The sequence below is a fragment of the Fistularia commersonii genome, chromosome 26 (genome assembly GCF_037954325.1).
Source record: "Fistularia commersonii isolate RoL2024-O1a breed Wild chromosome 26, RoL_Fcom_v1.0, whole genome shotgun sequence".
Taxonomy (NCBI): Eukaryota; Metazoa; Chordata; class Actinopteri; order Syngnathiformes; family Fistulariidae; genus Fistularia; species Fistularia commersonii.
The window spans coordinates 202,501-227,834 of record NC_141309.1 but is presented as its reverse complement, the minus strand read 5'-3'; the positions used below and the strand labels follow the sequence as shown (position 1 = coordinate 227,834).

Below are 25,334 nucleotides of genomic sequence, written 5' to 3'. Positions count from 1 at the left end.
TTAAGGTCAGTCGCAGGGCCCAGAGCCGTTTGCAGGCGGCTGAAAAATCCAAGAAGCATCATTGCCAGCATTTACCGTTTTATTTCAGCTTTGCTTTTACACAGACAAGCACGGATGTGTGCGAAGGATCCAGGAATACGGTTACACTTCATACAGAGCTGAAACGACTTACAGTCTCCGATAACAAATGAAAAAATAGGCCCGTCAAAAGGTACGGTAGTCCCACAGGTCACCATCACTGGGTGTAGACTTTAGTTATGTCATTGAACTTCCCCTCCGGAGCTTCATGCTTGGCCTTTGGGGGCGTGAAGGCAGGGCCTTCGTGTGTGAAGGGAAAGAGGAGGGGGTCCGGCTTCAGCGCTGCCCGATAGAGCTCCTCGGACTCGACCCTGAGCTCTTCCAGGGCCTCCCTCTGGGCTTCCAGCGCCAGCTCAACAGCCTGAACTTCGGCCATGTGCTGCTCCTGCAAACACATCCTGGTGAGCGCATCGGATGGGCGCCGCTAACGTGCAACATCGGGCGGCGGAAGGCCTCACCTGTTTGTATCGACACCACTCCTTCAGGAGCAGAGCTCGGCTTTCGCTTTCTTCAAACGACAGCCTCGGTGCAGAGCGTTCCCTTTGAACAACAGCACAACAGGGGAGGCAGGAGGAGTTAAACAACAGCAGACGGGACCGGAAACCGCTAATAAGATACATTCAAACACGTCATGGTTCCGGTCTTTAGGGGAATGAAAGGTTAATAACTTCGTGTGTGGTGTGATGGTCAGAAGTAGCGAATGCGAGTGTTGACGTGTATCTGGACTGGACCGGCAGCAGATCAGGCCCTCCACGGGTCTGCTCGTGGAACCCAACCTTCCTGCCCTCACCTGGAGCTCGGACAGGATTTGTTCCGAGAAGAACGATTCAGAAACGCCGTTTGGGGTTTCGATTGCCATTTGTGACTTGAAATAATCATCTATCCTTCATTGACCCCCGTGGGGAAATTGGTTCTCTGAGACGAAGCCATCACAAACGCCTCACGAGCAGTTGGCTGCCGTCCACCGGCGCCAGGGAGGCGGTCGGGTTCGACGTCTCGCACGACGACACTTGGACACACGAGGAGGAGCCGGGAATCTGACCGGCGACGTTCCGGTCGACCTCCGGAAGACAATCGCTGGACCTCCTGCGCCACAATGCCCCAAATAGGACAATCGGTTCCGGAAAGAGCTAAAAACTGGTCCAAAGGTCCACCTCCGAAGGTGCCCCTCCGTGACGGGCTCTCAACCCAAAGAGGAGGTTTAAAAGGGCCGAGCCGCGGAGACTTCAGGCCAGGGTTACAGGAGATGAACTGCGAAGCCTCGGGCCTCAAACTCCTTCACTGGACACGTTTGGCTGTAAAAGAAGCGGAGAAATGAGCGGCACCTGGTTTCATCCAAACACTTTGCAGGAGTGATGAAGTCCTCTATGGGGATGAGCTCGGGTGGAACCCTCTCCAGCTTCTTCAGCTTCTTCTTCAGCCTCTCTCTCATCATCTGCTCCCTCCGGGGATCCACTTTCTTCTTCTTCTTGGGCTCCGCTCTTTTAAAAACACAAGACACGTTTCCGTTTTGACACACGAGCCGAAGTCATGAGCACCAGAAGCGCCGTGACCCGCCTGCCTGCTGGGGATCCGGTGAAGCCGAAGATGCCAAACCGTCTGGATCCGTCCGAGCGGCCGTGCGTCCGTACCTGAGCGGCGCGGAGGTCCGGAGGGCCACCGCGGCCGAGACCCGGGGGGTCCGGGCGGCGAGGAGGGATCCCGGCGAGGCGGAGCTGCAGGAGGAACGGAGAAGAACAGAGAAGGCCGGTGTTAGGTTAGGTTAGGTTAGGTTAGGTTAGGTTAGGTGAGGGTTAGGTGAGGGTTAGGTTATGTTAGGCGGCTGCCCTTGGGAGGCGCCCTCTCACCTCGCCGGGGCGGCCAGGACCCTGCCGAGGCCCCGCCACAGAGACGCGGACATGTCTGCGTCCGAATCCCGTTTCCGGTCCTGGTCCCGGTCCCGGTCCCGGTCCTGGTCCTGGTCCTGGTCCCCGTCCGCGCGTCCCGCTGTGAACGCGCGGCGCAGTTTCCTTCTCAGGACGGCCGCAGCACGCTGATGACGTCACCTGAAATTCACCGTCGCACTTTCGAGTATTTCGGTTTGCGCTACAAATCACCTTTTAAAATAATTTCTTGTTTTGTCCGTGTATATTGTTAAGAAAGATAAAATTACGACGAAAAAGACTCGACGAAATAAATTCGAGCTATTTTACCGATCTGTCGAATCTTATTCTGCAGGAACAAACAACATCTGGGGGAAAGGTCGCGGGAAGACGCCTCCGTCTCACCTCTGCCTCACTCCTGTCCCTCTCCTGCCTCACTCCTGTCTCACCCCTGCCTCACTCCTCTGTCTCTCCTCGGTTCCTGCGGCTGCGAACTCGACCAAACTTCCCCGAGAGCGTCGGCTGCTGGCCCCGGATCCGGACCCATGGCGCTAATCAGAGGTACGGCTCCGCCTGCGGGAACCGGGATCCGGGACAGAAGCTGTCAAAGTTGGGAGTCGTGGTGTCCGTGTCGGGTCTCCGCCGGGACCGGGATCCTCCGGATCCTCCGACGGCGACCCGGCTCCGGCTGGCCAGACGGTTGAACGTCCCGGACCGGAGGACGACCTGCTCCGGTTTCCTTGGGTTCTTCCGTTGTGAAGCTCCTTGTTGTGAAGGTGCGGGCGGCCTTTGCAACGCACGTCTGCACGCCGACATCCAGGGAGGAGTTTGCACTTTGGCTGCTACTCTTTCATGGGTTCAGATCTGCTGCCCAAAGTCCTACCTGGTCCTACACGGTCCCCCCACCTTCGGTGACTCCAGAAGATGAAGAAGTGATCACAGGTTGAAAGTTTCACGGTTTCCTGCCGCCGCTTCCCAACCGATCAGCTGTCTCATGTTGACTGGAAGAGCTTTTCAGACGTTTGACTAAAGTGAATCCCTGCTGCTGAGCAGCTCAGTGTGTGGAAGCAGGAAGCAGCAGTCTGGAAGCAGGCAGGAAGACACGAGCTGGAAACCATGATGTCAGCTCTCCAAAAATGACAGCTTTGCTACGTGAGCAGTGACGCTGTAATAATGTGTGGCGTAGATAATATGAGGTGAACTTTATGGATCCCCAAAGGGAAAATGGCTTTGTCACAGCAGCGTAACGGTCATAATGTCAAACAAAGGAATATAAATCTGAATATTAATAGAGAGACCGAAGATAGCAAGACATCCGGGGATAAAGAGGCAGCAGCGACAACATCAGGGATAATAATGGACAACGTCAAGGAACGGGACGGGTGAGAAACACACCGAGTGCCAACAACGATAACATAGGTCAACAAAAATAGTCAGGATGAGTGCGGGCCGCGACCACCGAGGGTAAGACAGACAGCAGAGTTGGGGCGCGAGGTGTGAAAGAGGCGAGGTCGCTGCTCCGAGGTCACCGTCTCTGCGTTTCCCCCAGGACTCCTGACAACGGGCTCGGGTTAGAGGTTACGGCCGGGCGCTGTGTCACGGGCTGGTGTTTCTCCGCAGGCGTATTCGTAGTGGCGGCCAAGCGCACGCCGTTCGGGACCTATGGAGGGGTCCTGAGGGACCACAGTGCCACCGACCTGGCTGAGCATGCGGCCAAAGCCGCCCTGGCCGCGGGCGGCGTCGCACCTGAGCTCATCGACAGCGTTATCATGGGCAACGTCATGCAGGTATTTAGAATCCGGCGGATCAGCCGCCCTCCGGGAGAACAAAACCTGCGCTCAAATATTTAAATGCCGTTCTTCCGTCTCCGTCCCTGAACACCAGAGCTCTGCCGACGCGCCTTATATCGCACGCCACGTGGGTCTGAGGTGCGGCGTTCCCATCCCCGCGCCCGCGCTCACCGTGAACAGGCTCTGCGGCTCGGGCTTCCAGTCCATCATCAACGGGGCCCAGGTAGGACCAGGAACGGCGAGCCAACTCATCGTGACCCGGCCGTTATCGTACTCGTCCGTTCGTTCAGAGAAACCAAGACCCGGCGTGGTTCTGTGCTTCTGCAGGAGATCTGCCTGAAGGAGGCGGAAGTGGTCCTGTGCGGCGGCTCGGAGAGCATGAGCCAGGCCCCGTACGCCGTCCGCAACATTCGCTTCGGCACCAAGTTCGGAGTGGATCTCAAGGTCGGATTTTAGTCTCGTGTCGTTGGCGTCCTGCTCATCGACGACCGCTCGACGAGAAGGTAAAGCATTTTAAGAAAAACCTTTTCCTCTGATGGACAGCTGGAGGACACCCTGTGGGCGGGGCTGACCGACCTGCACGTCAAAATCCCAATGGGCATCACGGCGGAAAACCTGGCGGAGAAATACCACGTCACAAGAGAAGACTGCGACAAGTACGCACACCAGACCCAGCAGAGGTGGAAAGCAGGTCAGCGAGGCTGCGTTCGGTACGTTTCTCTTCAGAAACACCCGCCAGGCGTCCTCTTCTCACCTCGGGCCTCCTCTTCCGCTTCAGCCCAGGAGGCCGGTCGCTACGCCGCAGAGATCGCTCCCATCGACGTGAAGTCCAAGAAGGGGAAGGTGTCCATGGCCCAGGACGAGCACCCTCGTCCTCAGACCACGCTGGAGCAAATGGCCAAACTGCCTCCCGTCTTCAAGAAGGGGGGGACGGTCACCGCCGCCAACGCCTCGGTGAGTCGCGCCTCTTTGGGTGCACGTGGAGCCGAGCGCACCTGCCCTGCTCCGAACACGTGGCCACCGGAGGGGCGGCGCCGCTTCACAGCCGGCATCCGTCCAAGAATCCGCTCCTCCGACGGGACAAACGCTCCAGAGATAATGGGTCCATTCATCGGTCCGGTCCTTTTGTACCATTTTCTTAGACTTTCCCGGTTCAGGTCTCTCTCATTTACGGCTTCTCGAGGAGGCCGCCGACCTTTTTACCCGATGCTTTGCTGGTTCTCCCAAGAATACAAATTTGTTTTTTTCCGGTGGCTTTTTCCCAAGATTTTACCCGATTTGTCTGATTGCGAGCTCAAAACATGTGGACCTGAGAGCCGGATCTTCCGTGTGCTTCTCCTCACCTCCAGGGTGTGTCCGACGGCGCCGCCGCCGTGGTGATCGCCAGCGAGGACGCTCTCGGCCAGCACAAGCTCACCCCGCTGGCCAGGATCGTGGCCTACCACGTGTCGGGCTGCGACCCCAGCATCATGGGCATCGGTGAGCCGGGACTCCTGGAGAAAAGCTCCTCCTTCCTTCACGAGCAGAATATCTGACTGAAGAGTTCTCTCTCTGCCGGCAGGGCCCGTTCCAGCCATCACCGAGGCCCTCGCAAAAGCAGGCCTTTCCCTCGGTGACATGGACCTCGTGGAGGTGAGCGGCCGCACAGAGCGCACGTTTGAAACAAACCTCTGGGACGCCTGATCCGTAGCTCTAAAAGTCACTGTATTTTCTCCGTGCTGCACAAAGCGTGTACTCAGCGCAGCCGCTGCCTCCTGATGGCTGCACTGAGCTGAGTTCCCGCAGAGGCGATGGCGCTGTGTTTCCAATGTTGCTCGCAGCGGCGTGTCCTTTCAAACTCAACCCGTTTTGGTGACTTTGGCACAGCTGTCGTCGGTCCGTGCGTCGCCGCTCTGCGGGCGGCGGCCGGAATTTGATTTGTAACGCGTTTCCGTCGTTAACGTCACGGGCTCCCTGCAGGTGAACGAGGCCTTCGCACCCCAGTTTCTCGCCGTCTCCAAGGCTCTCGGACTCGACCCGGAAAAGAGCAACGTGAACGGCGGCGCCATTGCCATCGGACATCCTCTTGGAGCCTCTGGCGCCCGCATCACCGCGCACCTGGTCCATGAGCTCAGGTAGCCTCGCCGTGAGAGCCGCCGTGGACCGTAAGAAGTCCCGATCTGTTTCGCGCGGTCGCTCAGAGTATTTTATTTGCCAAACAGGCGACGGGGAGGCAAGTACGCCGTGGGGTCTGCGTGCATAGGAGGCGGCCAGGGCATCGCCGTCGTCCTGGAGAAGTGCTAACAGAAGAAGCTGCCGGCGTGCTCCCGAGTGTCGCACACGTCCAGTCACATCGAGATGTATTGATTGACGGTTTTCTTGAGAGCGGCAAATAGTCTCTGGCCGCCTCGGGCGCCGCCCTGGGACTCGCAGCACTTCAACCGAAAGGCTCTCACAGCTTTCTTTGTTTTATTGAATAGGAACCGGTACGACGTTGCCTTAGAAGAGATTTTGAACAGCCGGTACATGCCTTATCTGTGGCCCGCAACCGATGGCGAGGCCGAGGTCCCCCACGGTCACCGCGTTACGAACCGACGGTCTTGACATTTCGGGGACGTCGATTCGACGCTCGGCTGAATTGTCGACTCGCTCCACTATCAGAGCTCACCTTTGCCTGGGGCATCTCTGTCCCGCTGTGACTGCCACATTATCTCAATAAATAACTTGCTGGAAAGTTTGTGAGGTGTTTCCTTCTTCTGTCACTTTCTGCTTCAACAACCAGCACTTTTGCTTTTGTGCAAACTAAATGTTTTTATTCTTCTACATGTGACTGTGTTAAGGGCCTGCATGTCTTTTCCACTGGACCAAAGGCCTTTTCAGGTATGTACGAAGGAAAGCTTCATTTGTGCCTTTCTGTCCTTTTGATGTATTTTCCCGACAACAGCTGTAATATCGGTAAGGACATTGACGATGGACTGTGGTGTCAAATATAGAGTTTTGCCGCATAGCTTTATGAAATAAAAATAACGGTGTGTCTCGGATTGAAAGAATGCAACAACTAAAGGGGGCTTCATGATGTGTAAAATAAATAAAGGAAAGCAACATGTTTGTTTTTAGTATCTATGACTGGTGAGAGCAGCGATGCCGTTTGGCCGAGAAACAATTCCAATGACCAAAAGACAGGAGGCAGAGCTGGAGGTTGTACAGATGAAGATGTTGAGGTTCTCTTTGGGAGTGACCAGGATGGAGAGGATCAGGAATGAGTCTATCAGAGGAACAGCACATGTTAGATGTTTTGGAGAGAAGGTCAGAGAAGCCAGACTGAGATGGTCGGGGAGTGAATACATTGGTAAACGGATGCTGGAATCAGAGCTGCCAAGCAGGAAGTCTCGAGGAAGACCAAAGAGAAGATTTATGGACTTAGTGAGAGAGGATATGAGGGTAGTTGGTGTGAGAGGAGAGGATCCAGAGAATAGGGTTAGATGGAGAAAGTGGATTCGCTGTGGCGACACCGGAAGGGAGAAGGCTAGAGGAGAAGAAGAAGAAGAAGAAGAACGAATCATCTTTAGATTCGTTACACAAAATTAAAACATTTGGTCAGAAGGATTGCCCATTGATTCAAAACTTCTATAACGTGATCTTATCTCAATTTTAAGTTGATATCGCTCCGCCGGACCAACATCAATTTCAACTTAACAGTTAAGACAATTCATATTTCATTGTATTTCTTCTTCTTCCTCCTTTCTACTATTATCTATGACTGTTATGTTTTTTTACTTGAAACTCTGGCACAACAATTTCCTTCGGGATAAATAAAGCTGTTCTCATCTCATCGTCTCTCAACTTGAAGCGTCCGAGCGAAAAGACTACAAAGACCAGCTTCCCCCGGGCAGTGAGACGCCTGACGTCAACGTCATAGTGCGACGTCCTTATATGCGTCACATCCCCGGATGTCGGTCTTTTTTTCATAGCCAAGGTAAGTGTTCCCCACCTTCGTGTTGCTGTCGAAATAAAATCTGCCGTCATCTGTGACCCCGCGTGAAAAATGAACCGATCGGGAATCAGAAAACGAACCCGCGCGTCTGGCCGAAGCCCCGGACACCGTTATGACCGATGTGTCCCGTGTTTTTGGACAAGTAAAGCGCCTTGACGGCGCTGGGCCGCCGGCTAGCGCAGCCTAGCCTGCGGTGCTAGCCAAACGGCTAATGGAAACGTGCGTGAAGTAGCTCCCGTTTAAGTGAGTTTTCCACCCAATAAAATTTTAAACGTTAAAATGAGCGAGACATTCGACCGACCGATGTAATTTCCATGGTTCTGAATCCGAGGCGGAGATCCGGCTGCCGCAACTCTTCAGGCTAACGAGGTTGCTGGGACGGGTTAGGAGAGGAGCTAAGAACCCGTGAGCTAAAAGCTAGCCGAGCAAACAGCACTCAGTAGGATGTTGTTTTATAGTGAATTTGCAAAGATGAAGCCTCACCGCCTTAACTGCCGGTTGGTTTTGTGTCCCAATTCTGAAATCACGCTTGTCTGCACATCCTGGCGAGGGCGCTACGGTTCTTAGCAAGTCAACTTTACTAACAATTCTACATGTGGCAGAAACCAAGGATTGGAGGCGTTTCTCGCTGTAACACAATGAAAAAGTACAGCATGTCCGTTCGCAAAGATGTTTTAATGCTTTCCCTACTCTTGTCAGATGGCAGAGGGTGATAAAAAGCCTGCCGAGAAGACTCACGCGAGCCGGAACCCGGTTCTGGCCCGGGGCATCGGTCGGTATTCCCGTTCTGCTATGTATGCCCGTCGGGCTATGTACAGGAGGAAGACCAAGACCACGACAACAAAGGTGAGCGCAGAACCGACGTCCGTGTTAAACGTAAGCTGGAGAGCCTGTCTGATGTTGTGACACGACTTTTTTAGATCGAGAAAAAGCTGAAAGTGAGACCTCAAGCTACTGTCGTCAAGACCGTCGGAGGAGACAAGAATGGAGGCACTCGCGTTGTCAAGCTGCGCAAGATGGTAAGAACTCCCCTTCAAAGATTTAATATCTGCCTACGGTGACCGACACCGACCCAATATTAGCTCACATATTGCTAGTTGAGATAAAGTCCACCAGAAGCCAATCCAGCCCATAATATTACCTTTTAGGAGAATGTACTTTGTAAATATTGAAGCCAACAAGCCCAGTATCCTGAACCACGACTGAAAACCACCTTCACGTATCACATCATGATCTACATGAGATGTTCAAGCAGACTCTCTGCTAGCAAGCTGCAGATCTGTTCCCCTGTTCACACCTGGTTTTTAAATGAAACAACCTCGATGTGTTTGTTCCTGCCATCAAGAATAATGTTCAGGGTGTTCTGATGACCGTTGACGCTCAGTCAAACCTGGTTCCACGTTGCATCCGGTCATCTAGGGTTGCTGAAGCATCGTTGTGGCCGTTGCCCGCCTTATTATTTGTTTTACAAATGAGGTTTGTTTTCTTTCCTCAGCCCCGCTACTATCCGACAGAGGACGTTCCCCGTAAGCTGAAGAGCCACGGAAAGAAGCCCTTCTCCAAGCACAAGAGGAATCTCCGCTCCTCGATCACCCCTGGAACTGTCCTCATCCTGCTCACCGGTCGCCACCGTGGAAAGGTGTGGACTCTTACAAGCATGCGCAGTGCACGTAGTGTGTTGTCGTCTTTGTTCTTCTTCTGAGCTCCGAATAATATATTTCACCGCATACGTTGGGTGCCTTAATCATCGCCTCACAGATGTCAGCACTGAAAGCGTTTGGTTTAAACCTATACAAGCTGATTGGAGGTCTTTGAGAGGCTGGTCCGTTACTGTAGAACACAAACCGACGACGCCGTGACCTCCGGTAAACATCAGTTGAGGGCAGCCCTCGAAAAACCACCCAACTGTTGATTCATGATTTTGTCAGAGAAAAATAATCCCAAAGTAATGGATCATTGGACGGTTCTGTAGAAAAGCTCTTCAATGTGCAGCCGGAGTGAGAACCTGCACAGGTCGGTGTTAGACACGGGAAACGCTCGCATGTTTACACAAAGCTTCATGAACAGAAAATCACAGCGGTTCCCTGCATGTTATCATAACTCCTGCTCTGTCAGATTCAACAGTAGCTTCAAATGAAACCTCACCCAATCAGGAGAAATGAGATTGGTAAAGGAAAAGACAAACACCGGCGGATGTCTGAGGTCCTTTCATTCTCTGCTTTGCTTCTTTTCTTACACATCGCAGGCGACAGGTCGTTTCCCCTCGGCCCCTGTCTGTGATTAACACTGGTGTTTTCAACTGTACATTTAGAAATAAAACCACAGCGGGCATCTCCTCGCTTTTAGCAAACATCCTGCCGGATCAGGGCCGAACATCAGAAACGCAGGTGTTAGGAAGCGAACTCCTTGTCATCTGAATTCTGAAGACTTCCGTCTAATGCTTATGGTAGAAGAAGTGATCAGTGATGAGCCATCAAACCACTGCTGGTCAGCAGGCTGGTGTATTCTGGTCCGGCAGCAGTCCCTCCCACACCTGGTTATGGAAGCACGCTGGTCTGCCCACGCGCTCGGCAGAGGCACCGTTCCGGTTTGATGTTTAAATGGTACATCACTGAAGAACGGTCTCGCTTGGATGCTGTGAGGGCTACGTTCATTTGCCGCCGTGCATTCAATCTGAACGTCACTTTGCTTCTTTCAGAGGGTGGTCTTCCTGAAGCAGCTGTCCAGCGGTCTCCTGCTCGTCACCGGTAAGTTGCTGCTCTGAGCTCGGAGACATCAGGAGCCGTGTCGGGTCGCCGTGGTCGCACTGACTGATCTGAACCCCCTCAGGTCCCCTCGTCTTGAACAGGGTCCCCCTGCGCCGGGCTCACCAGAAGTTTGTCATCGCCACAAACACCAAGATTGACATCTCTGGCATGGAGATCCCGAAGACTCTGAAGGACGAGTACTTCAAGAAGAAGAGGTTGAGGAAGCCCCGTCACCAGGAGGGCGAGATCTTTGATACGGAGAAAGAGGTAGAGTACCGGCTTGTTCCCAGAGCCGGGGGTGAACGTACGTCGGCTCTGCTCTGACGTTTCTTCTCCGTTTGCAGAAATACCAGCTGACTGACCAGAGAAAGGAGGACCAGAAAGCCGTTGACTCGCAGCTCCTGCCCCTCATCAAGAAAGTCCCCCAGCTGAGGGGTTACTTGCGCTCGTCTTTCTGCCTGTCCAATGGTGTTTTCCCACACAAGCTGGTTTTCTAAATGTGTTCAAATAAATTCAGCCTCTTACCACAGGCTCCTGCGTACGCTGACTTTGCTCATCTGAGGATGAATTGGGCCGACTCCCTGCCCAGTGAGAAACTAGCACAATCCTTGTTGTATTCCTGCACTGGTGAACAAGTGCCGGGACAGTTGGACGTCCGATCACATATCTGTGCTCTTTCGTGGTTCCTGTCTTTTGTGAGGGTCTGCTGGTGTTTCCTTGCTTGTTTGTGCCTATCTGGACTAGCAATGACATCCATGTCTTAAGTCATTCACGCTTCCCGGGGCGGGATAGGAAAGGGTTTAATCGTTTATACTTTTATTTATCCCTCTAATAGAGAAGTTCAGAAGGCCAGAGGAAGCTGCAGTGTTTTTTGTAGACCTGAGAAAAACCACAGGGCAGGGTGCTGAGAGAGGAGATCTGGAATGGCGCAGAAGGACATTATACCGGTGCAGGACATGTATGCCATCTGTTGTGGTGAGACTCCATCAAAGATCAACTATGACCCCCTTGTTTGCAGTGGTGATGGACAGCCGGACAGATGAGGTTAGACAGGAATCTCCATTAACCATGATGTTTGCGGATGACAGTGTGATCTGTAGTGAGATCATAGGGCAGATTGAGGAAAATCTGGAGAGGGGCTGGAAAGGAGAGGAATGAAAGTTAGTTGCATCAGGACAGAATATACGCGTGTGAATAAGGGGAACTCTGGTGGAACAGTGAGGCTACAGGGAGTGGAGATCAAGAAGCTGGAGGATGTCAGGTACTTAGGGTCAACAGTCCAGAGCAATGGAGAGTGCGGAAAAGAGGTGAAGAGACGGGTTCAAGCAGGTTGGAATGGGTGGAGAAAAGTGTCAGGGGTACGAAGGGATAGAAGACTTTCAGCCAGAATAAAAGGAAAGGTACAAGACAGTGGTGAGACCAGAGATGATGTTTGGACTAGAAACTGTTCCAATGACCAAAAGACAGCAGGCAGAACTAGAGGTTGCAGAGATGAAGATGTTGAGGTTCCCTTTGGGAGTGACCAGGATGGAGAGGATCAGGAATGAGTATCAGAGGAACAGCACATGTTAGATGTTTTGGAGAGGAGGTCAGAGAAGCCAGACTGAGATGGTTGGGTCATGGACAGAGGAGGGATAGAGAATATATTGGTAGACGGATGCTGGAATTGGAGCTGCCAGGCAAGAGGTGTGGAGGAAGACCAAAGAGAAGATTTATGGACGTAGTGTGAGGAGGATCCAGAAAACAGGGTCAGGTGGAGAATGTTGGTTTGCTGTGAAGGGAAAAGGCCAAAGGAGAAGACGACAACTTCATTAATCCCTCACAGGGAAGTTCCTTATGCGATCAAGCCATCGCATGTGGACCATGAGCAGTTGGCTGCTGTCCATCAGGGTTCGAGCTCTTTGCCAAGCGAGGTATTGGGAATTGAAGCAGGACTGTTGGATTGCTCTACCTCCTGTGCCACGCCGCCCCTAGATGTGACTAAATGAACATTGATGAGCAGGTAAACTGTCAATGGGCTTTTCAAGTAATGTCATTTTTTTTGGCCCTTGTGGGGAAATGTGTCCTCTGAGCAGCAGGCTGCCAGGGAGCAGGGAGGGGTTCGGCTTGTAGCTCAACACCAGGAGGAGCTGAGAATCCAACAGCCAATGCTGGATTCCAAAGACACTCGACCTCCTGTGCCTCGCCGCCCCCGAGACCGTACCAACCCACGCCGACCGGTAGAACCCGGAACGTCAATCAGACAAACACAGTGACCACACTCTGGGTGCACAGCTGGTGGTGTAGATCAGTTTCCATTTATTGGGGTTTTGGGGGTCTCGTCAGAGTTCATACTTTCCCTAACATGACCAAGCTTATCTGAAACAGAAGGAGTCTTCACTCCACATCAGGTAGAAGGCACACTCCCCGGGACAGGTCTGGATAATACCTAACAGCACAGTCCGTCAGCCTACTAACACGCTTCACTCCCATCTTTAATATTTACGGACGCCTCAAACGTCATCGATCGAAATAATCACGCTAGACATCGGATCCAGGCAGCTTAACAGCTAGGCTTTAATTAAAAAAATGACGTCTAATGAAACAAGACAAAAATAAATACCATGAGTTTCATCTCTTGTATGGCCCCGGTTTTTATCCTCGAAAACAGAACAGAGTAGAAAGCAGCACAGAAAAGGCAGCGGCCTCTTGCCAAGGAATGATGAGCGCCTCAGTCGAGTCAGTCAGTCCTGTGAGAGCGGAGGAGACGCGACCTCAGCCGGACTTGAAGAGCAGGATGGCCACCTGGCCCAGGTAGAAGTAGATGAAATGCTTGGTCTCATGAGTCACGTAGCTGCCAAAGTTCCTCCCGACGATGCAGTGCCAAGTGGGGTTGTACTTCTTGTCGAACTCCTGTGCGGGACAAAGGCGGGTTCTGGTCAAGCACACGTCAATGATGATTTCTACCGGAGTGTCGGTGCATCGGCCGTTCCCGGTACCGGACGAGGGCGACGTGACTGAGACCGACCCGGCGTGAGTCGCCGTGACGGACAAACCGACCATCGACGAGCCCGACTGGACGACTGACGTCCTGTTCGGCCGTGGCTTTGCGCCGCAGCCGCCGGATCCTCCTCGACGGCTCCGCTCCCGGCGCACGGTAGACACTTGCCGGGGTTCTTCGGGAACGAACCGGGGTCGACCTCGGCGGGGCCCCGTGTTCCCGGTGCACGGTGCGGGACGTCACCTCGGGCCACCGCCGAGCGCCTCACGGTGCTTCTGTAAAGTCGCTAGTTTTCTCATTTCTCCGCTGTGTGTGACAAGTTGGCTGTGCGCGTAACACCTACACCTGCTCGGATCTGCTCTAGCGGCTGTTTGATGGATCTGTGGACCAACGTGATCCGACGCTCGCCATTCAAGCTGGACCAAGATCTCACACCGGGCATCGGAGCCGCCGTTCGTCGCCGCTGTTTGCGGAAGACACATCATCCGCTGCCCCGGAACGCATCGGTACCAGGACCGGGGGTTGGGGTGTGTGTGTGTGTGTGTGTGTGTGTGTGTGTGGGGTCTCACCTTCTTGATGTACGCAGCGATGTCCTTCTCGATGTTGTACTTCTCCAGCGCCTGCGTGGCGCACTCCACGGCGTCCTGCTGCATGTCCTCCGACATGTCAGCGTTCTTGATCACCGCCTTCCTGTCAGACATGGTTGCCCTGGAAACCAGAGTGCGGAGGATTAGTGGCCTTGGAGGGAACGCATCTTCACGCAAGTGCGCGGAGGCCAGCGGCTCTCCGGCGACGGAAGACCGTTACATAAGCAGCGGCAGCGGCGGCGGCGGCGGCAGAAGCAGCGGCGGCGACGCGTCTCCTCCGGTTGCATAACAACATCCATCAGCGGGACGCGCGCCGCGTTGTTTCCATGGAGACGCTGACATTTGGAAAAAACGGTCAACATTTTGGCACCTCGGCGCGGACATGCAGCGCATCCGAAGGCCGTTCCGGCTCCAAATAACGCCGCCGACACGAACGGTCGCGGGCGGCGGTTGGCGCCCGGCCGGCGGCCCGCCGCGGACGGACGGATGGAGCGGCGGTTTGTGACGCGCTCCTTCATCCCGCGGACCGAACGCTGCTCGAAAGCACGACGCGCCGCGCACAGAGATCGGCGAGCAGAGTCGCGGGGATTTACCGATTCGTCTCCCGGTTAGTGCTCGACTCGGCTCAGGCAGCGACCGTCCGTGTGGCGTCAACTCCCGCGAAGTGCCCGACACAAAAGTAATGTGGGTGTGCGGCGGAGGGAGACGGGGTCCTCGGCGTCCCCCGATTGGCTGGTATAAATGTATACGGCCATATGATTGGCCGATGCGCGGCCATCTTTCTGGTGTTTCTGCCCGCATTTTATTTCAACCCGTCATGCCTTGCGGTGCGGCCGTTGCCATAGGAACAGTACGCCAGCTCGGGAGCCTCAAGTCCGTGAGCTGCGGCGGCGGCGGCGCGTCCTGCGCCTCCGGCCGGTCCGAACCGCCGGGGACCGCTCGCGGAGATACCGGCTTCTCGGTCGCTACCGGCGGACCGGAGGCCGCGGAGACACCCGCACGGAGGGGGGGGGGGGCGGTGACGGAGGAGATGCGCCGTTGTGATGTCATATAGCATGCATCCATGGCTTCTGCTCATCCTGACCATGACGTCATCGTGATGTCATCATGATGACACACAGGAGGACTTGCCAGGGGGTGTGCTAGTGTGCTAGTGTGTGTGTGTGTGTATGTGTGTGTACGCACACACCGACACGGATCATGGCGGCTCCTGGAGGTGTCACCGTCCCACCCACAGGAGATGCCACCTGACGTGGATTCCACGCCAGGTGTTAGAAGCATCAAACCAACAGGTGCCTGGAAGTGCAGCTACGTAGCATCCATTCTCGGCGGGGCCTGAGAGCAAGTTTAAACTCAGGAGCTTCCAACAAAGATTTATTTTTACCTCAAACAAAGCCTCTTCCTGAAATAAGAACAACTCATCAGACAAGTGATTTAAATATTTTGCAAATGTCTTTATTTGCATTCCATTAAACACACACACCAGTATGACGTTCCTACGGCTAATTTTCGAGTGTTTCGTTACAGGCTCAAATCTGTATTCCCTGGATTCGATGAACTACACCATTTCTACTTCCCCGTACTGACCAGATCAATTGCAACATACAATAATAAAGCGCACGCTGTCTCTTTAACACATCATTCCTCAAGGGTCGACGTTACACGATGGTTTGACTCTTCATGAAGACTGTTACATAAACGCACAAACAGCATCGAACAGTCGACACCACGGTTTGGAGCATTTCAAGTTAAAATCCATCACAGTTGGACACGACTCAGATTCATGATTTTGTCCAAACCTCACTTGTTTTCTGTCTGTTTGTGTTCACAGGAGAGACGTTCACACAATAATAGGTAAATACACTGCAGTAAATAAAAAGCCGGCATCTAACCGCTTGTCCACTGACCGCAGTCAGGGCACGTCGCTGGTCTATTCAAGTAAAAGTACGTGCAGAACGGAAAAATGTTTTCAAAATAGAAGCTTGACTGGAAGATGCCATAAACACCAGAGATAACAGTGCGTTTCTTCTATGTCTGTACTGACATTTCAGAGCGATGATATCATAGTTGAACCTGAGGCAAAGGGAAAAGGACCGGATCCAAGCAGCAACCGGAGGTATGGGAGAACATACACAGATGTGTAAACATGCTCTGTCTGGCTTCGTGGCCTCGTCTACTCGCTGCGGTCCTTTGGCTCCTTGTACTTGTACTGGATGTACTCAAAGATGTCTCTTTCACTATCCACGAAAAGAGGCTCCCCTGCAACACCTACCACACCAGAAGACAGACTGTAAGCTGGAATTTCGGTCGTCGATTATTGGTTACTGATGGGAAGAGTCAGAAAGTTGGTATTTTCTTTTCATCAATTTATTTCACGCAGGAGGAGACTCACCGGTGACCCCGAGTGGTCGAATAGTGTACTCGTTCAGAGTGAAGCCCTTCTCCAGAGCGTGAGCTCTCATGTTCTTATTGAAGATGTCACTTCCAGTGAAATACAAAACACCACAATAGTACTGGTCCTTGGGAATTAACCTTAAAGAAGCAGATACAATGGTTATACAGTGGTGTCTGCCTGCCTTGGATTCCAATGGGCCTGAAGGTTCAGGAGATGAACAACATTTGTTCTTCTCAGTGACAATGGAGGACAACCACAAGTCAAATGCATTTGAGAACACGCCTGGCTATTTTTGCCCGAAAAATGACAACCATATTAAATTGTCAACAGGTCGCGGAGCACGTAGTACGCCGGGTATTAACGTATTGTAATACTACTGCGCGGGCCAATGCGTCGCGCAGCACCCGGTGTTTCCGATCACGGCTGAGAAGAGAAGCGTCTCTGTCGCTCTGCCCACCAGACACTTCAAGCACAGATGCGTCCGGCTGCGCTCGGACGATGTGGGACGAGTGTTAGAAATGCCCAGGTGTGTTGAGCTGTGCTGCGGGTGAGGAAGAGTCTCCCAGCGTGTCGCCGGAGCACCGGGGGTTTTGTGTCGCGACCCATTGGGTGCCGCAGGACAACGAGAGCCCGACTTCACGCGGTAGCAAAGGGTTTCTGTCTAACCGGCCTTTATGAGCGATGCTGTTACACTCAGTGGATTCCTTCACGCACGGCCGTTGGCCATTAATGAACACGGCATCCTGAAAGGCAAACATGACAAGGGGGGGGCGTCAAAACGTGGCACCTGATATCGATTCGCCGGTGAAGGTGTTCTTCCTCATCTTCATCACTTTCCTGCAGCTGGCAGACGCCCTGCAAAAACACCATCCGCTTCAGTGTGACCGCAGTCATGTGCTTCCCCGCCGGGATACAGTTACTGCCCTGTCTGAGCCGTCGGCTCACCAAACACAGGAAAAACAAGCGGCCGCCTCACCATGAACTTGGTGTCTCCTTTGGACAGCGTGTCCGTCACAAAACCGACGGACTGCAAATGGTCGACCACGGCGTGGAGGAGCTTGGGCTGGAAAACGTGATGAATGGGGAAAGAGAAAGGATTGGAAAAGAAAACAAAGGAGTTACATTACTCTCTGTGGCAACGCACCGTATTTATTATTTACCGGTGTAACCGGGCAACGGTGAAGGACGTCCTACTTGTTTCTCAGTCTGGGAGGTGAAGTCCGGGTGGGTCAGCAATATATCAATATCACCACTGGACGCGGCACCTGGACATGGAACGTGTGAAACATTTACGTGATTTCAAAAACCTCGATCCGCTGCCACGAGGCCAAGCAAGAGTTACCTCTCCTGTAGCTCCCGCAGATTGTTCCAATGTAGTCCAGGTCAATCTTCTCCAGCTCCCCGAGTATCAGAGTCTAAACGGCGACGTGAGCGCAGGGCATTTCAAGACTGTCAATTCAGCTCATTTGGTCATTCGGCTCAAAGGGAAAATAAGAATAAGAATAAAATAAGAATAAAATGCAACCGGGTTATCACCTCCATCTTTTCCATTTCGGCTCTCGGAATCCTTTTCTCAAATTCCTCAAAATACCTTTGAGCGGAAGAATCGAAAGGGATTAGAAAAACAATCACGATAAAACCTCTTGGGATTTGTTCCTGAGAACTGGAGACCAACATAAGCAAAAGGTGCATGTTGGACACAAACTCACTTGACTCCAATCTGTTGATGATGGTTTAGTTTGTGCTCGATCTTCTTCAAATCTGAGACCGAAAAGATAAGTGTCCTTAAAGCCGTCCTCAGCCGAGAGAGCGAACTGCTAGGCAACCTCACGGACGGTGTCACGGTAAACTTTATTAAGCAAATGGACAAACCTTCGAGTGTCTTCACCCCCTCTTCAAAAAACTTCCTGGCAGCTGCGGGCCTGCAGTTGGGACAAAAGAGAGGCACTTTGGAGAAAAGCCCGGGTAATAAATGTGGGAAAAAAAAAAAAGCTGGACTGCTTTAAGAGAAGCCAATAACCTGAGTATTTTTGTAATTTTGTTATTCCCACAGCAGACCCAGATTGATCTTAGTTGAACTTGACGTACCCAATTCCAGTCACCCGAGTAAGAAAATTGATGGAGGAGCTGGTGTCGTCATTTCGAATCTGAAACAAAAGGTCAGCGTGTGTGCGTGTGCCACGGTCAACTCATTGAAAACACACGTATGCAGAGTGGCACGGGTCATCCCTCCACGCCCGCCAACTCACTTTTTCCAGTTTCCGAAGCTTGCCCGTTTGTAGGAACTCATCAATCTTTTCAGCTATTTTGGCTCCGACCCCATCCTGACGAAACATGACAACCAACACGAGGGTGCGAAATATTATAATTTGTAGCCATTATGTAAGAGCTGTTGACGAGTCCGGCTTCAGAAGAGGCCAAAACAGAGAACACCAGCGCGGCAACGTGAGCACACGCCGGTGGCAGAGGACAGGACGCAAGGCGGCCTTCCGCGTTGCCAGGCATCATTGCACTCTGTGAAAATCTGTGAAAGCAACACATCTGCCACGGTCGTATCGACTGAGCTATCCTTATCATCCAAGAATTCCAAATATCTTCTCATAATTTAATCCATTTCACCCTCAATATTTTCACTTGATTAATGTCTAAAACTTGTGAAAATTGCAGTATGCAGATTGGCAATTAGTAACCATTAAAATACAGAAATGTTAGAAAATGGACCATTAGTAATGGTAAGACGGAAAACTAGGTAAAAGATAGCAGCGAGAAATTAGACAGGAGTCACGAAAAAGAACCTTGGAAATAGCAGCAAAATATTGCAGAGTTGTTTTCCTTAAATACCCGTAGAATGAAACTATTCCTCAGTACACTTCATCTGTTTGGAAGTGGATCGGATGCGATTTTCCATCGATAAGCAACTATGATCCAGCGTGGAATTATACGGGGTACTGCAACTTTAGCAGCTCAGATCGGATTATTCTACCGCATCAATAATTGGATTCACAGTAAAAGGCAACATCATAGACAAAGGGGTCGTCACTACAGTGAAAGCAAACACCAAGACACTGTTTATGGCGGCGGCCACGGAAGGGTTCACAAACACATGCAATACACCTACCAGTTTCTTGGCCTCTTCCCCACTCTTTATCTTGTTCGGGTACTTGGCGATGGTTGATGCTGCTTTCCTGGTGCACAAAAGACATTGTAAACCAGTTGAAAAAAACGAATAATCCTTTAAATACACATATGTATGTGCGTATATATATACATCATTCATTTCCGCTCAACTACAGGCAATTCATTGACTACTAGACATTAGAAATAATTCTAAATTTTGAGTTTCACAGATATTGAGTATCCATTCGATGGATAATTAGCGGATAAAGCAGTGGAGAACCAGCTTGGCATCAGGCTAATTAGACATATTTCTATGAATCTATATTTGATTGATTGCTGTGACATCGGATGGCCAACATTCACTGTTGACAAACATTAGAGCAAGAACAATGACAGCAATATTTGTTGACTATTCAAAGTCAAAGTCCTTCTACAACTTTGAATGTTAAGCACAGTACTGGAAATGTCAGTGTCTCCCGTGCATTACTCGTTGTTTTTCTTAATTGAGGGCAAAGTTAAATGTCAAGAGATCGTTTGAGGCTGATCTTCATTCCCAAAGAATGTGTTGTGTCCCCGGCACAGGAGATCCGGGGCCTTTCTTGTTATGTTGATTTTCTTTGTAGCCAGGTTAGCTCACTGGTGGAGACATAGGAACTCTACTTCAATGTTCATGGTTTAAACATCAATAGAACCAAGTATTGGGTGAACGCACAGGCTAAAATGTATTGAACGCGACCTCTGATGTGACTCATGAAGGCTCTCGGCAGCTCAGCCTGCATCAGCATCATTTCATTTGGTATCATTCATTTGGTATCTATCATGTGTGCGCCTGAGCAGCGTTGGGACACGATACAGCAGCAAACACAGTTCGAGCACAGAGTTGTGCTTTGAAATGGATCCATAACTGAGAGTGGGATTCATGGCGGGATTTCTTTAATACTTTTCGTGACCTGACTCAACGGATGCCCAGGTGGATGTTTTCTAGCCCCAGGGCGAGTGATTGTGCAGACAGTGGTGGTACTTTATGGACGATCCATACGGTCGGAGGCCCGGGTCCCTGGCAGCCGAGCTCACCTGTAGGCGTTGTACTTGTGAATGGCTCTGTTGACGTTCTTCTCATAGTTGGCCAGCTCTGGAAGGACAGGCCGCACAGTCTGACTTCACATCAACACTGGCCGTTAGCAGCCGCACTGCTAACGGCTCAAGGCTAACTGTGCTGACGCCAGGAGGCATTTAAACGGTGACGCGCTCTAACGACACTATTCATCTTGTAGTCGACCAACACAACAAAATCCTGGAGAAATATTTAGTATATTTATAAATGTATATGTACACATACATACATATGTACATACATATACATTTAGATGCAAAGCTCCTGAGACATCATTACCGAGAAAAGACCGCTTTTACACCAGCTAACGTTAGCATCGCTCACTCGTGTAGCCGCTGGCCACCTACCGACGAGAAAGTCTGTTATTCCCTCGTTCATTGACTCTTGCGGCGCCTTTCTCTTGCTCATGGTGGACGTTTAGCGTCTCGAATGTGCGCTGGGAATTCAAGGAGGCTGAAGTGTAGGAACAGAAATTTGCCGGTGATCTTACTGTCAAAGGGCCTTAAACTAGCAGCAGCTAAGCGAACAATAAGCGGCCGCCGTACTTCCGCGGGGGGCGGGGCCTGAGGCCACGTCCTGCGTCATGACGTCCCAGAGCTCAGCCAATGAGCGCCGAGGGGGGGACGACACGTGGTTTCCCTGTCAGTTCTCGAGGTTTGGATCAGCGGATTAAAGAGAGAAGACAACAAAAACAAGCAGGCCGTGTTTTATAGCAACATATTACAAAAGAACAGCCATTATTTACAAACAGTGATCTCGACGGAGTCAACTGGAGTCTTTCTAGTTCGCAGTGCATGTTCGTATCTTCTGAAGAGCAAATGGGATTCTGTACTATTTCTGCACATGAAAGTTTACAAAATAGACTTTTCTCAAATTCAAAGCTGGTATTTTTGCCAATCACTACCATAATACATTGTGTTACCATATGCATGTCGCTTACATTTTAAAAATCACGTCAGTTGTTGGATTTAGAGCCTCATATCTTTTCTCGTCTTGCCCGTTGTGCATTAGGAGTCATTTTTTATATAAACTTTGTCCCTGGAAAATATTTTGATGGCCTCCTCGATTTCAGAAAGCCGGCAATCGAGATGAGCGCGGCGTGAGCGAACACTCAGAGTGTCAGCTCTGAGCGGAAGGGAAAGCAGCTCGGTGACCAGGGAGCGATGGGCTGCGGGACAGAAAGGACAGAATCGGCGTCAGCAAAAGCCATAGACAGACGTCTCTGTGTTCTCCTGAGGGACGAGGGAACGTGAACGTGGGCCTACTCTCTTTGAGCGTCCGCAGAGTCTCCCGTCTCTCAGGCTCGGCCATCAAGGAGTGTCCTGGAGGGACGGCGGGATCCGGTGCGCTCCTACGCCTCTCCTCTTCCTCTTTGCGCCACTGCCGCTTCCTTTCCTTAAGGCTGTGTTTGTTTAGAGCCAAAGTGCAGGAGGAGAGGAGACCCACAGCACTGTTAGAATGTGATAAGGCGTGAAGGAAACGTGTGATTTCTTTGGATCGACGCGTGGCATCTGCCCGAAAGACTCACTACGGGGGCACCTGCCCTTTGACGGCGCTGGGCAGGGGCCGGTCCCGGAGGCTGCTCAGGGACTGGGATCGATGCAGCGCCGTCTTTCCTGCAGCGCGAGCGTTGTATCTGATGAAGTCCACGGTCTGTAACCGTCTCTGCAGCTCCTAAGACGCACATGTGGGACATTTGTTCCGTTTGAAGAAAAGAAACAGATAAGGGTTGCGGAAAGAAAAAAAAAAACGAGGTAATAATGAATTATCCGTCTGTCTGGCGGCCAGACAAACGTCACGATGAACACGTTCAGACCAGACTGGCCCGCGTGGTGTTGAAAGTGAACGGGTCCGAATCCATCCGCCGAGGCTGGCGTTCGGTGACGGGTTGAACCACCGCTGGATTTTACTTGTGCGTTTTAATCATTCGATTGAATCCCGACATATCGGCGCTTGTCTTCGCTCCCACCTTCTGCTCCTGCGTCGAGCACCCGGAGGCAGGGCGGCGCTCGGACACAGCGGGGGGTTTTATCGAGGCCCCGGAGTGGCCCCTCAGAAAGTTCTGGCACTGGGGTTTGACGGCCGGGCCGGCGACCTGCGCAAAGACAGATGGCGGATTAGACCTCTACTGTTAGACATTTTTCACGGCACGGGAGCTCCAACGAGTTGCGGACGGAGGCACCTGTAGCTGGGCCGTGACCCTGGAGGGAACGTGCTGATATTTGGGGGAGATCCAGAGAGCTTTGACCGGAACGGGCCCGGCCTGCGCCTTCACGACGTCCTGCTCTTTGCAGCGTCTCTGGATTTCCCGGAGCCGACGGACGTTCTCCTTGCCGAAGTCTCGGACGTGCTTCTCTGGGGGCCAAAGGTGAAAAGGGATGCGTCGTCAGGCCTCTCCGTCACAGACATCCACAGTAGCTGGAACCGAGGGCCGGCGCCGTCGTCCGACGGCGTGCTCGCACGGCGCCTTTCTCCTCAGTAACACACGTGGGGCCCCAGAACCACCCTTACTCTGTTGAGGAACCGGTGTTATGGAGACGCCGTCTAACTTCAGCAGTTCCCCCACCACCCCTCTCTGGCCTCGCTGCAAAATGTGGGCGGCGTTGGAGTTGATGCGCGGGGCGCGTGCCGGGGCGCGGGCACTGTGGCAGCCGGGCCCGGAGTCCGGGGCCAAGACCCCCCCGTGGTTTCCCTCCAAACGGCCCCGGGCTGGACGGGACAGAAAACAGAAGTCAGGTCTTCAAACATGCACATGTCGTGCACCGAACCCCCCCGAGTAGAACTCCGGCATCAAAACCCCCGAGCTGCTGCCGGACGTCATTGCGTCCAGCCGCTCCTCGAAGGGGTCTGACGCTTCCTGGGGCGAGGAGACCTCGGGCGGAGCCGTCGGCAGAAAGTCCGAGGAACGACGGAGTCGCTGATGCTCGGCATCAGCAGCCACATAGAGGAGCTGCAGGGGCAGACCTTCATCCCACCTGAGGCAGGTCGGCTGTACAGCTCGGGGCAGAACGAGGGGTCCGGGGGGATGGGCCCCGAGATGGACGAGAGGCCCTCGCACATGGAAACCTGCAAGGAAACACAGCCGTTCACCACAGAAACGTAGGGGGATATCTGACTCTGGGGGGGCAGGACTCTGGGGGGGGCAGCACTCTGGGGGGGCAGGACTCTGGGGGGGCAGCACTCTGGGGGGGCAGGACTCTGGGGGGGCAGGACTCTAGGGGGCTCTTACTGCACTAAAATAGATACTCATACGCAGGCCGTATGGATCCGTCATCGTGTGATCCTGATCACGCAGGATCAGCCGGATCAATAATAACGGGACGGCGCCCGGTTCGGTCCCTGCGCCCCCCGGAGGCCCCGCTCTCACCGAACCGTCGATCCACCGACAACGACGTGTAAACGCATCCGGGGACATTCACGCATTCATCCAACGTCTTCCGACGGAATCCTTACCTTGGAGCCGCGGCGGTTACCGATCACTGAGCTGCGGATGACCGGGACGAGGACTTGTTTGAGGAGCCGTTACCCGGGTAACCGGGTCGCCGCGCACAGAACTAGACCCCATAGTTAGAGACAAATGGACTTATAGACATTTAGATAGATAGACAGACAGATAGTTAGATAGAACGTTAGAAACATATGGACTTGAAGGCACATAGAGCGATAGAAAGCTAGATATACAGACAGACAGATAGAGGGACAGACAGGGTTCCGGTCTAGCCGTTGCAGATCTGGATTAATCCGCCTTCTGCCTGCAAGCGGAGACTCACCCCTGATTTTAGTCCTGTAGGGTTTCGAAACACTTCAAATGTTGTTTTTTCCCTGATACATGAATCTAATTGCTGTCGGAACGACGTGTTCAGACTCAGAACTCCTTTCCTGCACAAACCCAGGGGGGGCAAGTAGTCCAGTACGGTGGTTTAAAACCAACCAGGTGCCTGACAGACCAGACTGAGGGCGAAGAAATGTCAATTCAAGCCTTTTCCCACCAGAGGGCGCAGCAGAACTTCTGCAGGCACACACACACACACACACACACACACACACACACACACACACACACACACACACACACCTTTCGATGTAAATATCATATCATCAGTCAGATCTTTATTCTTTTCCAGCCTGTTTGCTGTTTGTGATCCTGATATTCATTTTAAACGCTGTTTTTTGCTGCTTAAACAACGTGACTCCCTGAAACACGACGATCTCTGTCGGAATCCGATGTTTGTCGTCTCTGCTCTGCTGCATTGCAAGTAAAAGTAACTCCAGGCTCAATCCAGTGACTTCTATTTGGCTGCTTCCCCTGCCTTCTTCGTTTCGCTTGTGATGTTATTGAATGAAATGATGTAAATACCAGAAGTCAGAAATAGGATGTAGACAACCAGAACTTTCATGTGACAATAAACCTTCGACAGGAAGACGTTCTCACACAAAACACACAGGAAGGAAAGTCACCATGTGGAAACAGGGAGTTTCCAAGTGACTGTCACACACTGTCCTTCAGCCGGACACCTTAGTGCTCTTGCTTGCAACGACTAGAGCGCAGATGTACATGCACAGGTACATGCACACGTATATGTATATGTATATGTATATGTATATGTATATGTATATGTATATGTATATGTGTGTGTATGAATGTTTCTGTATGTGACTTAGAGTTTCCATCTGCCTCCAAGATGGAATCC

The 25,334-nt window shown here is 52.2% G+C and overlaps 6 protein-coding genes across 6 annotated transcripts; 2 read left to right on the top strand and 4 right to left on the bottom strand.

The window, feature by feature from the left end:
• Nucleotides 1–61: 61 nt before the first annotated feature.
• On the bottom strand, nucleotides 62–2,410 carry mrpl40 (mitochondrial ribosomal protein L40). The gene is made up of 6 exons (XM_086173621.1): nucleotides 2,346–2,410; nucleotides 1,926–2,123; nucleotides 1,710–1,793; nucleotides 1,404–1,559; nucleotides 537–618; nucleotides 62–463 (listed from the first exon to the last, which is right to left on the bottom strand). The coding sequence occupies exons 2-6, from the start codon at nucleotides 1,976–1,978 to the stop codon at nucleotides 236–238; spliced, it is 603 nt and encodes a 200-aa protein (XP_086029747.1). The 5' UTR covers nucleotides 1,979–2,123; nucleotides 2,346–2,410; the 3' UTR covers nucleotides 62–235.
• On the top strand, nucleotides 2,309–6,443 carry acaa2 (acetyl-CoA acyltransferase 2). Its single transcript, XM_086173620.1, has 10 exons — nucleotides 2,309–2,501; nucleotides 3,561–3,727; nucleotides 3,825–3,953; nucleotides 4,058–4,174; nucleotides 4,274–4,421; nucleotides 4,509–4,684; nucleotides 5,080–5,209; nucleotides 5,292–5,362; nucleotides 5,690–5,844; nucleotides 5,932–6,443. Exons 1-10 carry the CDS (start codon nucleotides 2,486–2,488, stop codon nucleotides 6,011–6,013), a joined length of 1,191 nt encoding a protein of 396 aa, XP_086029746.1. The 5' UTR covers nucleotides 2,309–2,485; the 3' UTR covers nucleotides 6,014–6,443.
• A 1,638-nt stretch (nucleotides 6,444–8,081) lies between these two features.
• Nucleotides 8,082–10,981, top strand: rpl6 (ribosomal protein L6). Its single transcript, XM_086173627.1, has 6 exons — nucleotides 8,082–8,549; nucleotides 8,624–8,722; nucleotides 9,199–9,342; nucleotides 10,402–10,450; nucleotides 10,533–10,717; nucleotides 10,795–10,981. Exons 1-6 carry the CDS (start codon nucleotides 8,403–8,405, stop codon nucleotides 10,945–10,947), a joined length of 777 nt encoding a protein of 258 aa, XP_086029753.1. The 5' UTR covers nucleotides 8,082–8,402; the 3' UTR covers nucleotides 10,948–10,981.
• A 2,001-nt stretch (nucleotides 10,982–12,982) lies between these two features.
• On the bottom strand, nucleotides 12,983–14,729 carry dynll1 (dynein, light chain, LC8-type 1). Its single transcript, XM_086173628.1, has 3 exons — nucleotides 14,611–14,729; nucleotides 14,000–14,138; nucleotides 12,983–13,342 (listed from the first exon to the last, which is right to left on the bottom strand). Exons 2-3 carry the CDS (start codon nucleotides 14,129–14,131, stop codon nucleotides 13,205–13,207), a joined length of 270 nt encoding a protein of 89 aa, XP_086029754.1. The 5' UTR covers nucleotides 14,132–14,138; nucleotides 14,611–14,729; the 3' UTR covers nucleotides 12,983–13,204.
• Nucleotides 14,730–15,450: 721 nt separating this feature from the next.
• Nucleotides 15,451–21,254, bottom strand: polb (polymerase (DNA directed), beta). Its single transcript, XM_086173778.1, has 14 exons — nucleotides 20,991–21,254; nucleotides 20,604–20,661; nucleotides 19,531–19,597; nucleotides 18,662–18,736; nucleotides 18,501–18,559; nucleotides 18,285–18,334; nucleotides 18,122–18,173; nucleotides 17,949–18,003; nucleotides 17,755–17,827; nucleotides 17,607–17,677; nucleotides 17,389–17,475; nucleotides 17,200–17,267; nucleotides 16,410–16,549; nucleotides 15,451–16,285 (listed from the first exon to the last, which is right to left on the bottom strand). Exons 1-14 carry the CDS (start codon nucleotides 21,049–21,051, stop codon nucleotides 16,191–16,193), a joined length of 1,011 nt encoding a protein of 336 aa, XP_086029904.1. The 5' UTR covers nucleotides 21,052–21,254; the 3' UTR covers nucleotides 15,451–16,190.
• Nucleotides 21,255–21,337: 83 nt separating this feature from the next.
• enkd1 (enkurin domain containing 1) lies at nucleotides 21,338–24,539 on the bottom strand. The gene is made up of 8 exons (XM_086173689.1): nucleotides 24,097–24,539; nucleotides 23,619–23,709; nucleotides 23,155–23,352; nucleotides 22,826–22,998; nucleotides 22,613–22,738; nucleotides 22,172–22,317; nucleotides 21,909–22,045; nucleotides 21,338–21,811 (listed from the first exon to the last, which is right to left on the bottom strand). The coding sequence occupies exons 2-8, from the start codon at nucleotides 23,701–23,703 to the stop codon at nucleotides 21,651–21,653; spliced, it is 1,026 nt and encodes a 341-aa protein (XP_086029815.1). The 5' UTR covers nucleotides 23,704–23,709; nucleotides 24,097–24,539; the 3' UTR covers nucleotides 21,338–21,650.
• Between the last annotated feature and the right edge of the window lie 795 nt (nucleotides 24,540–25,334).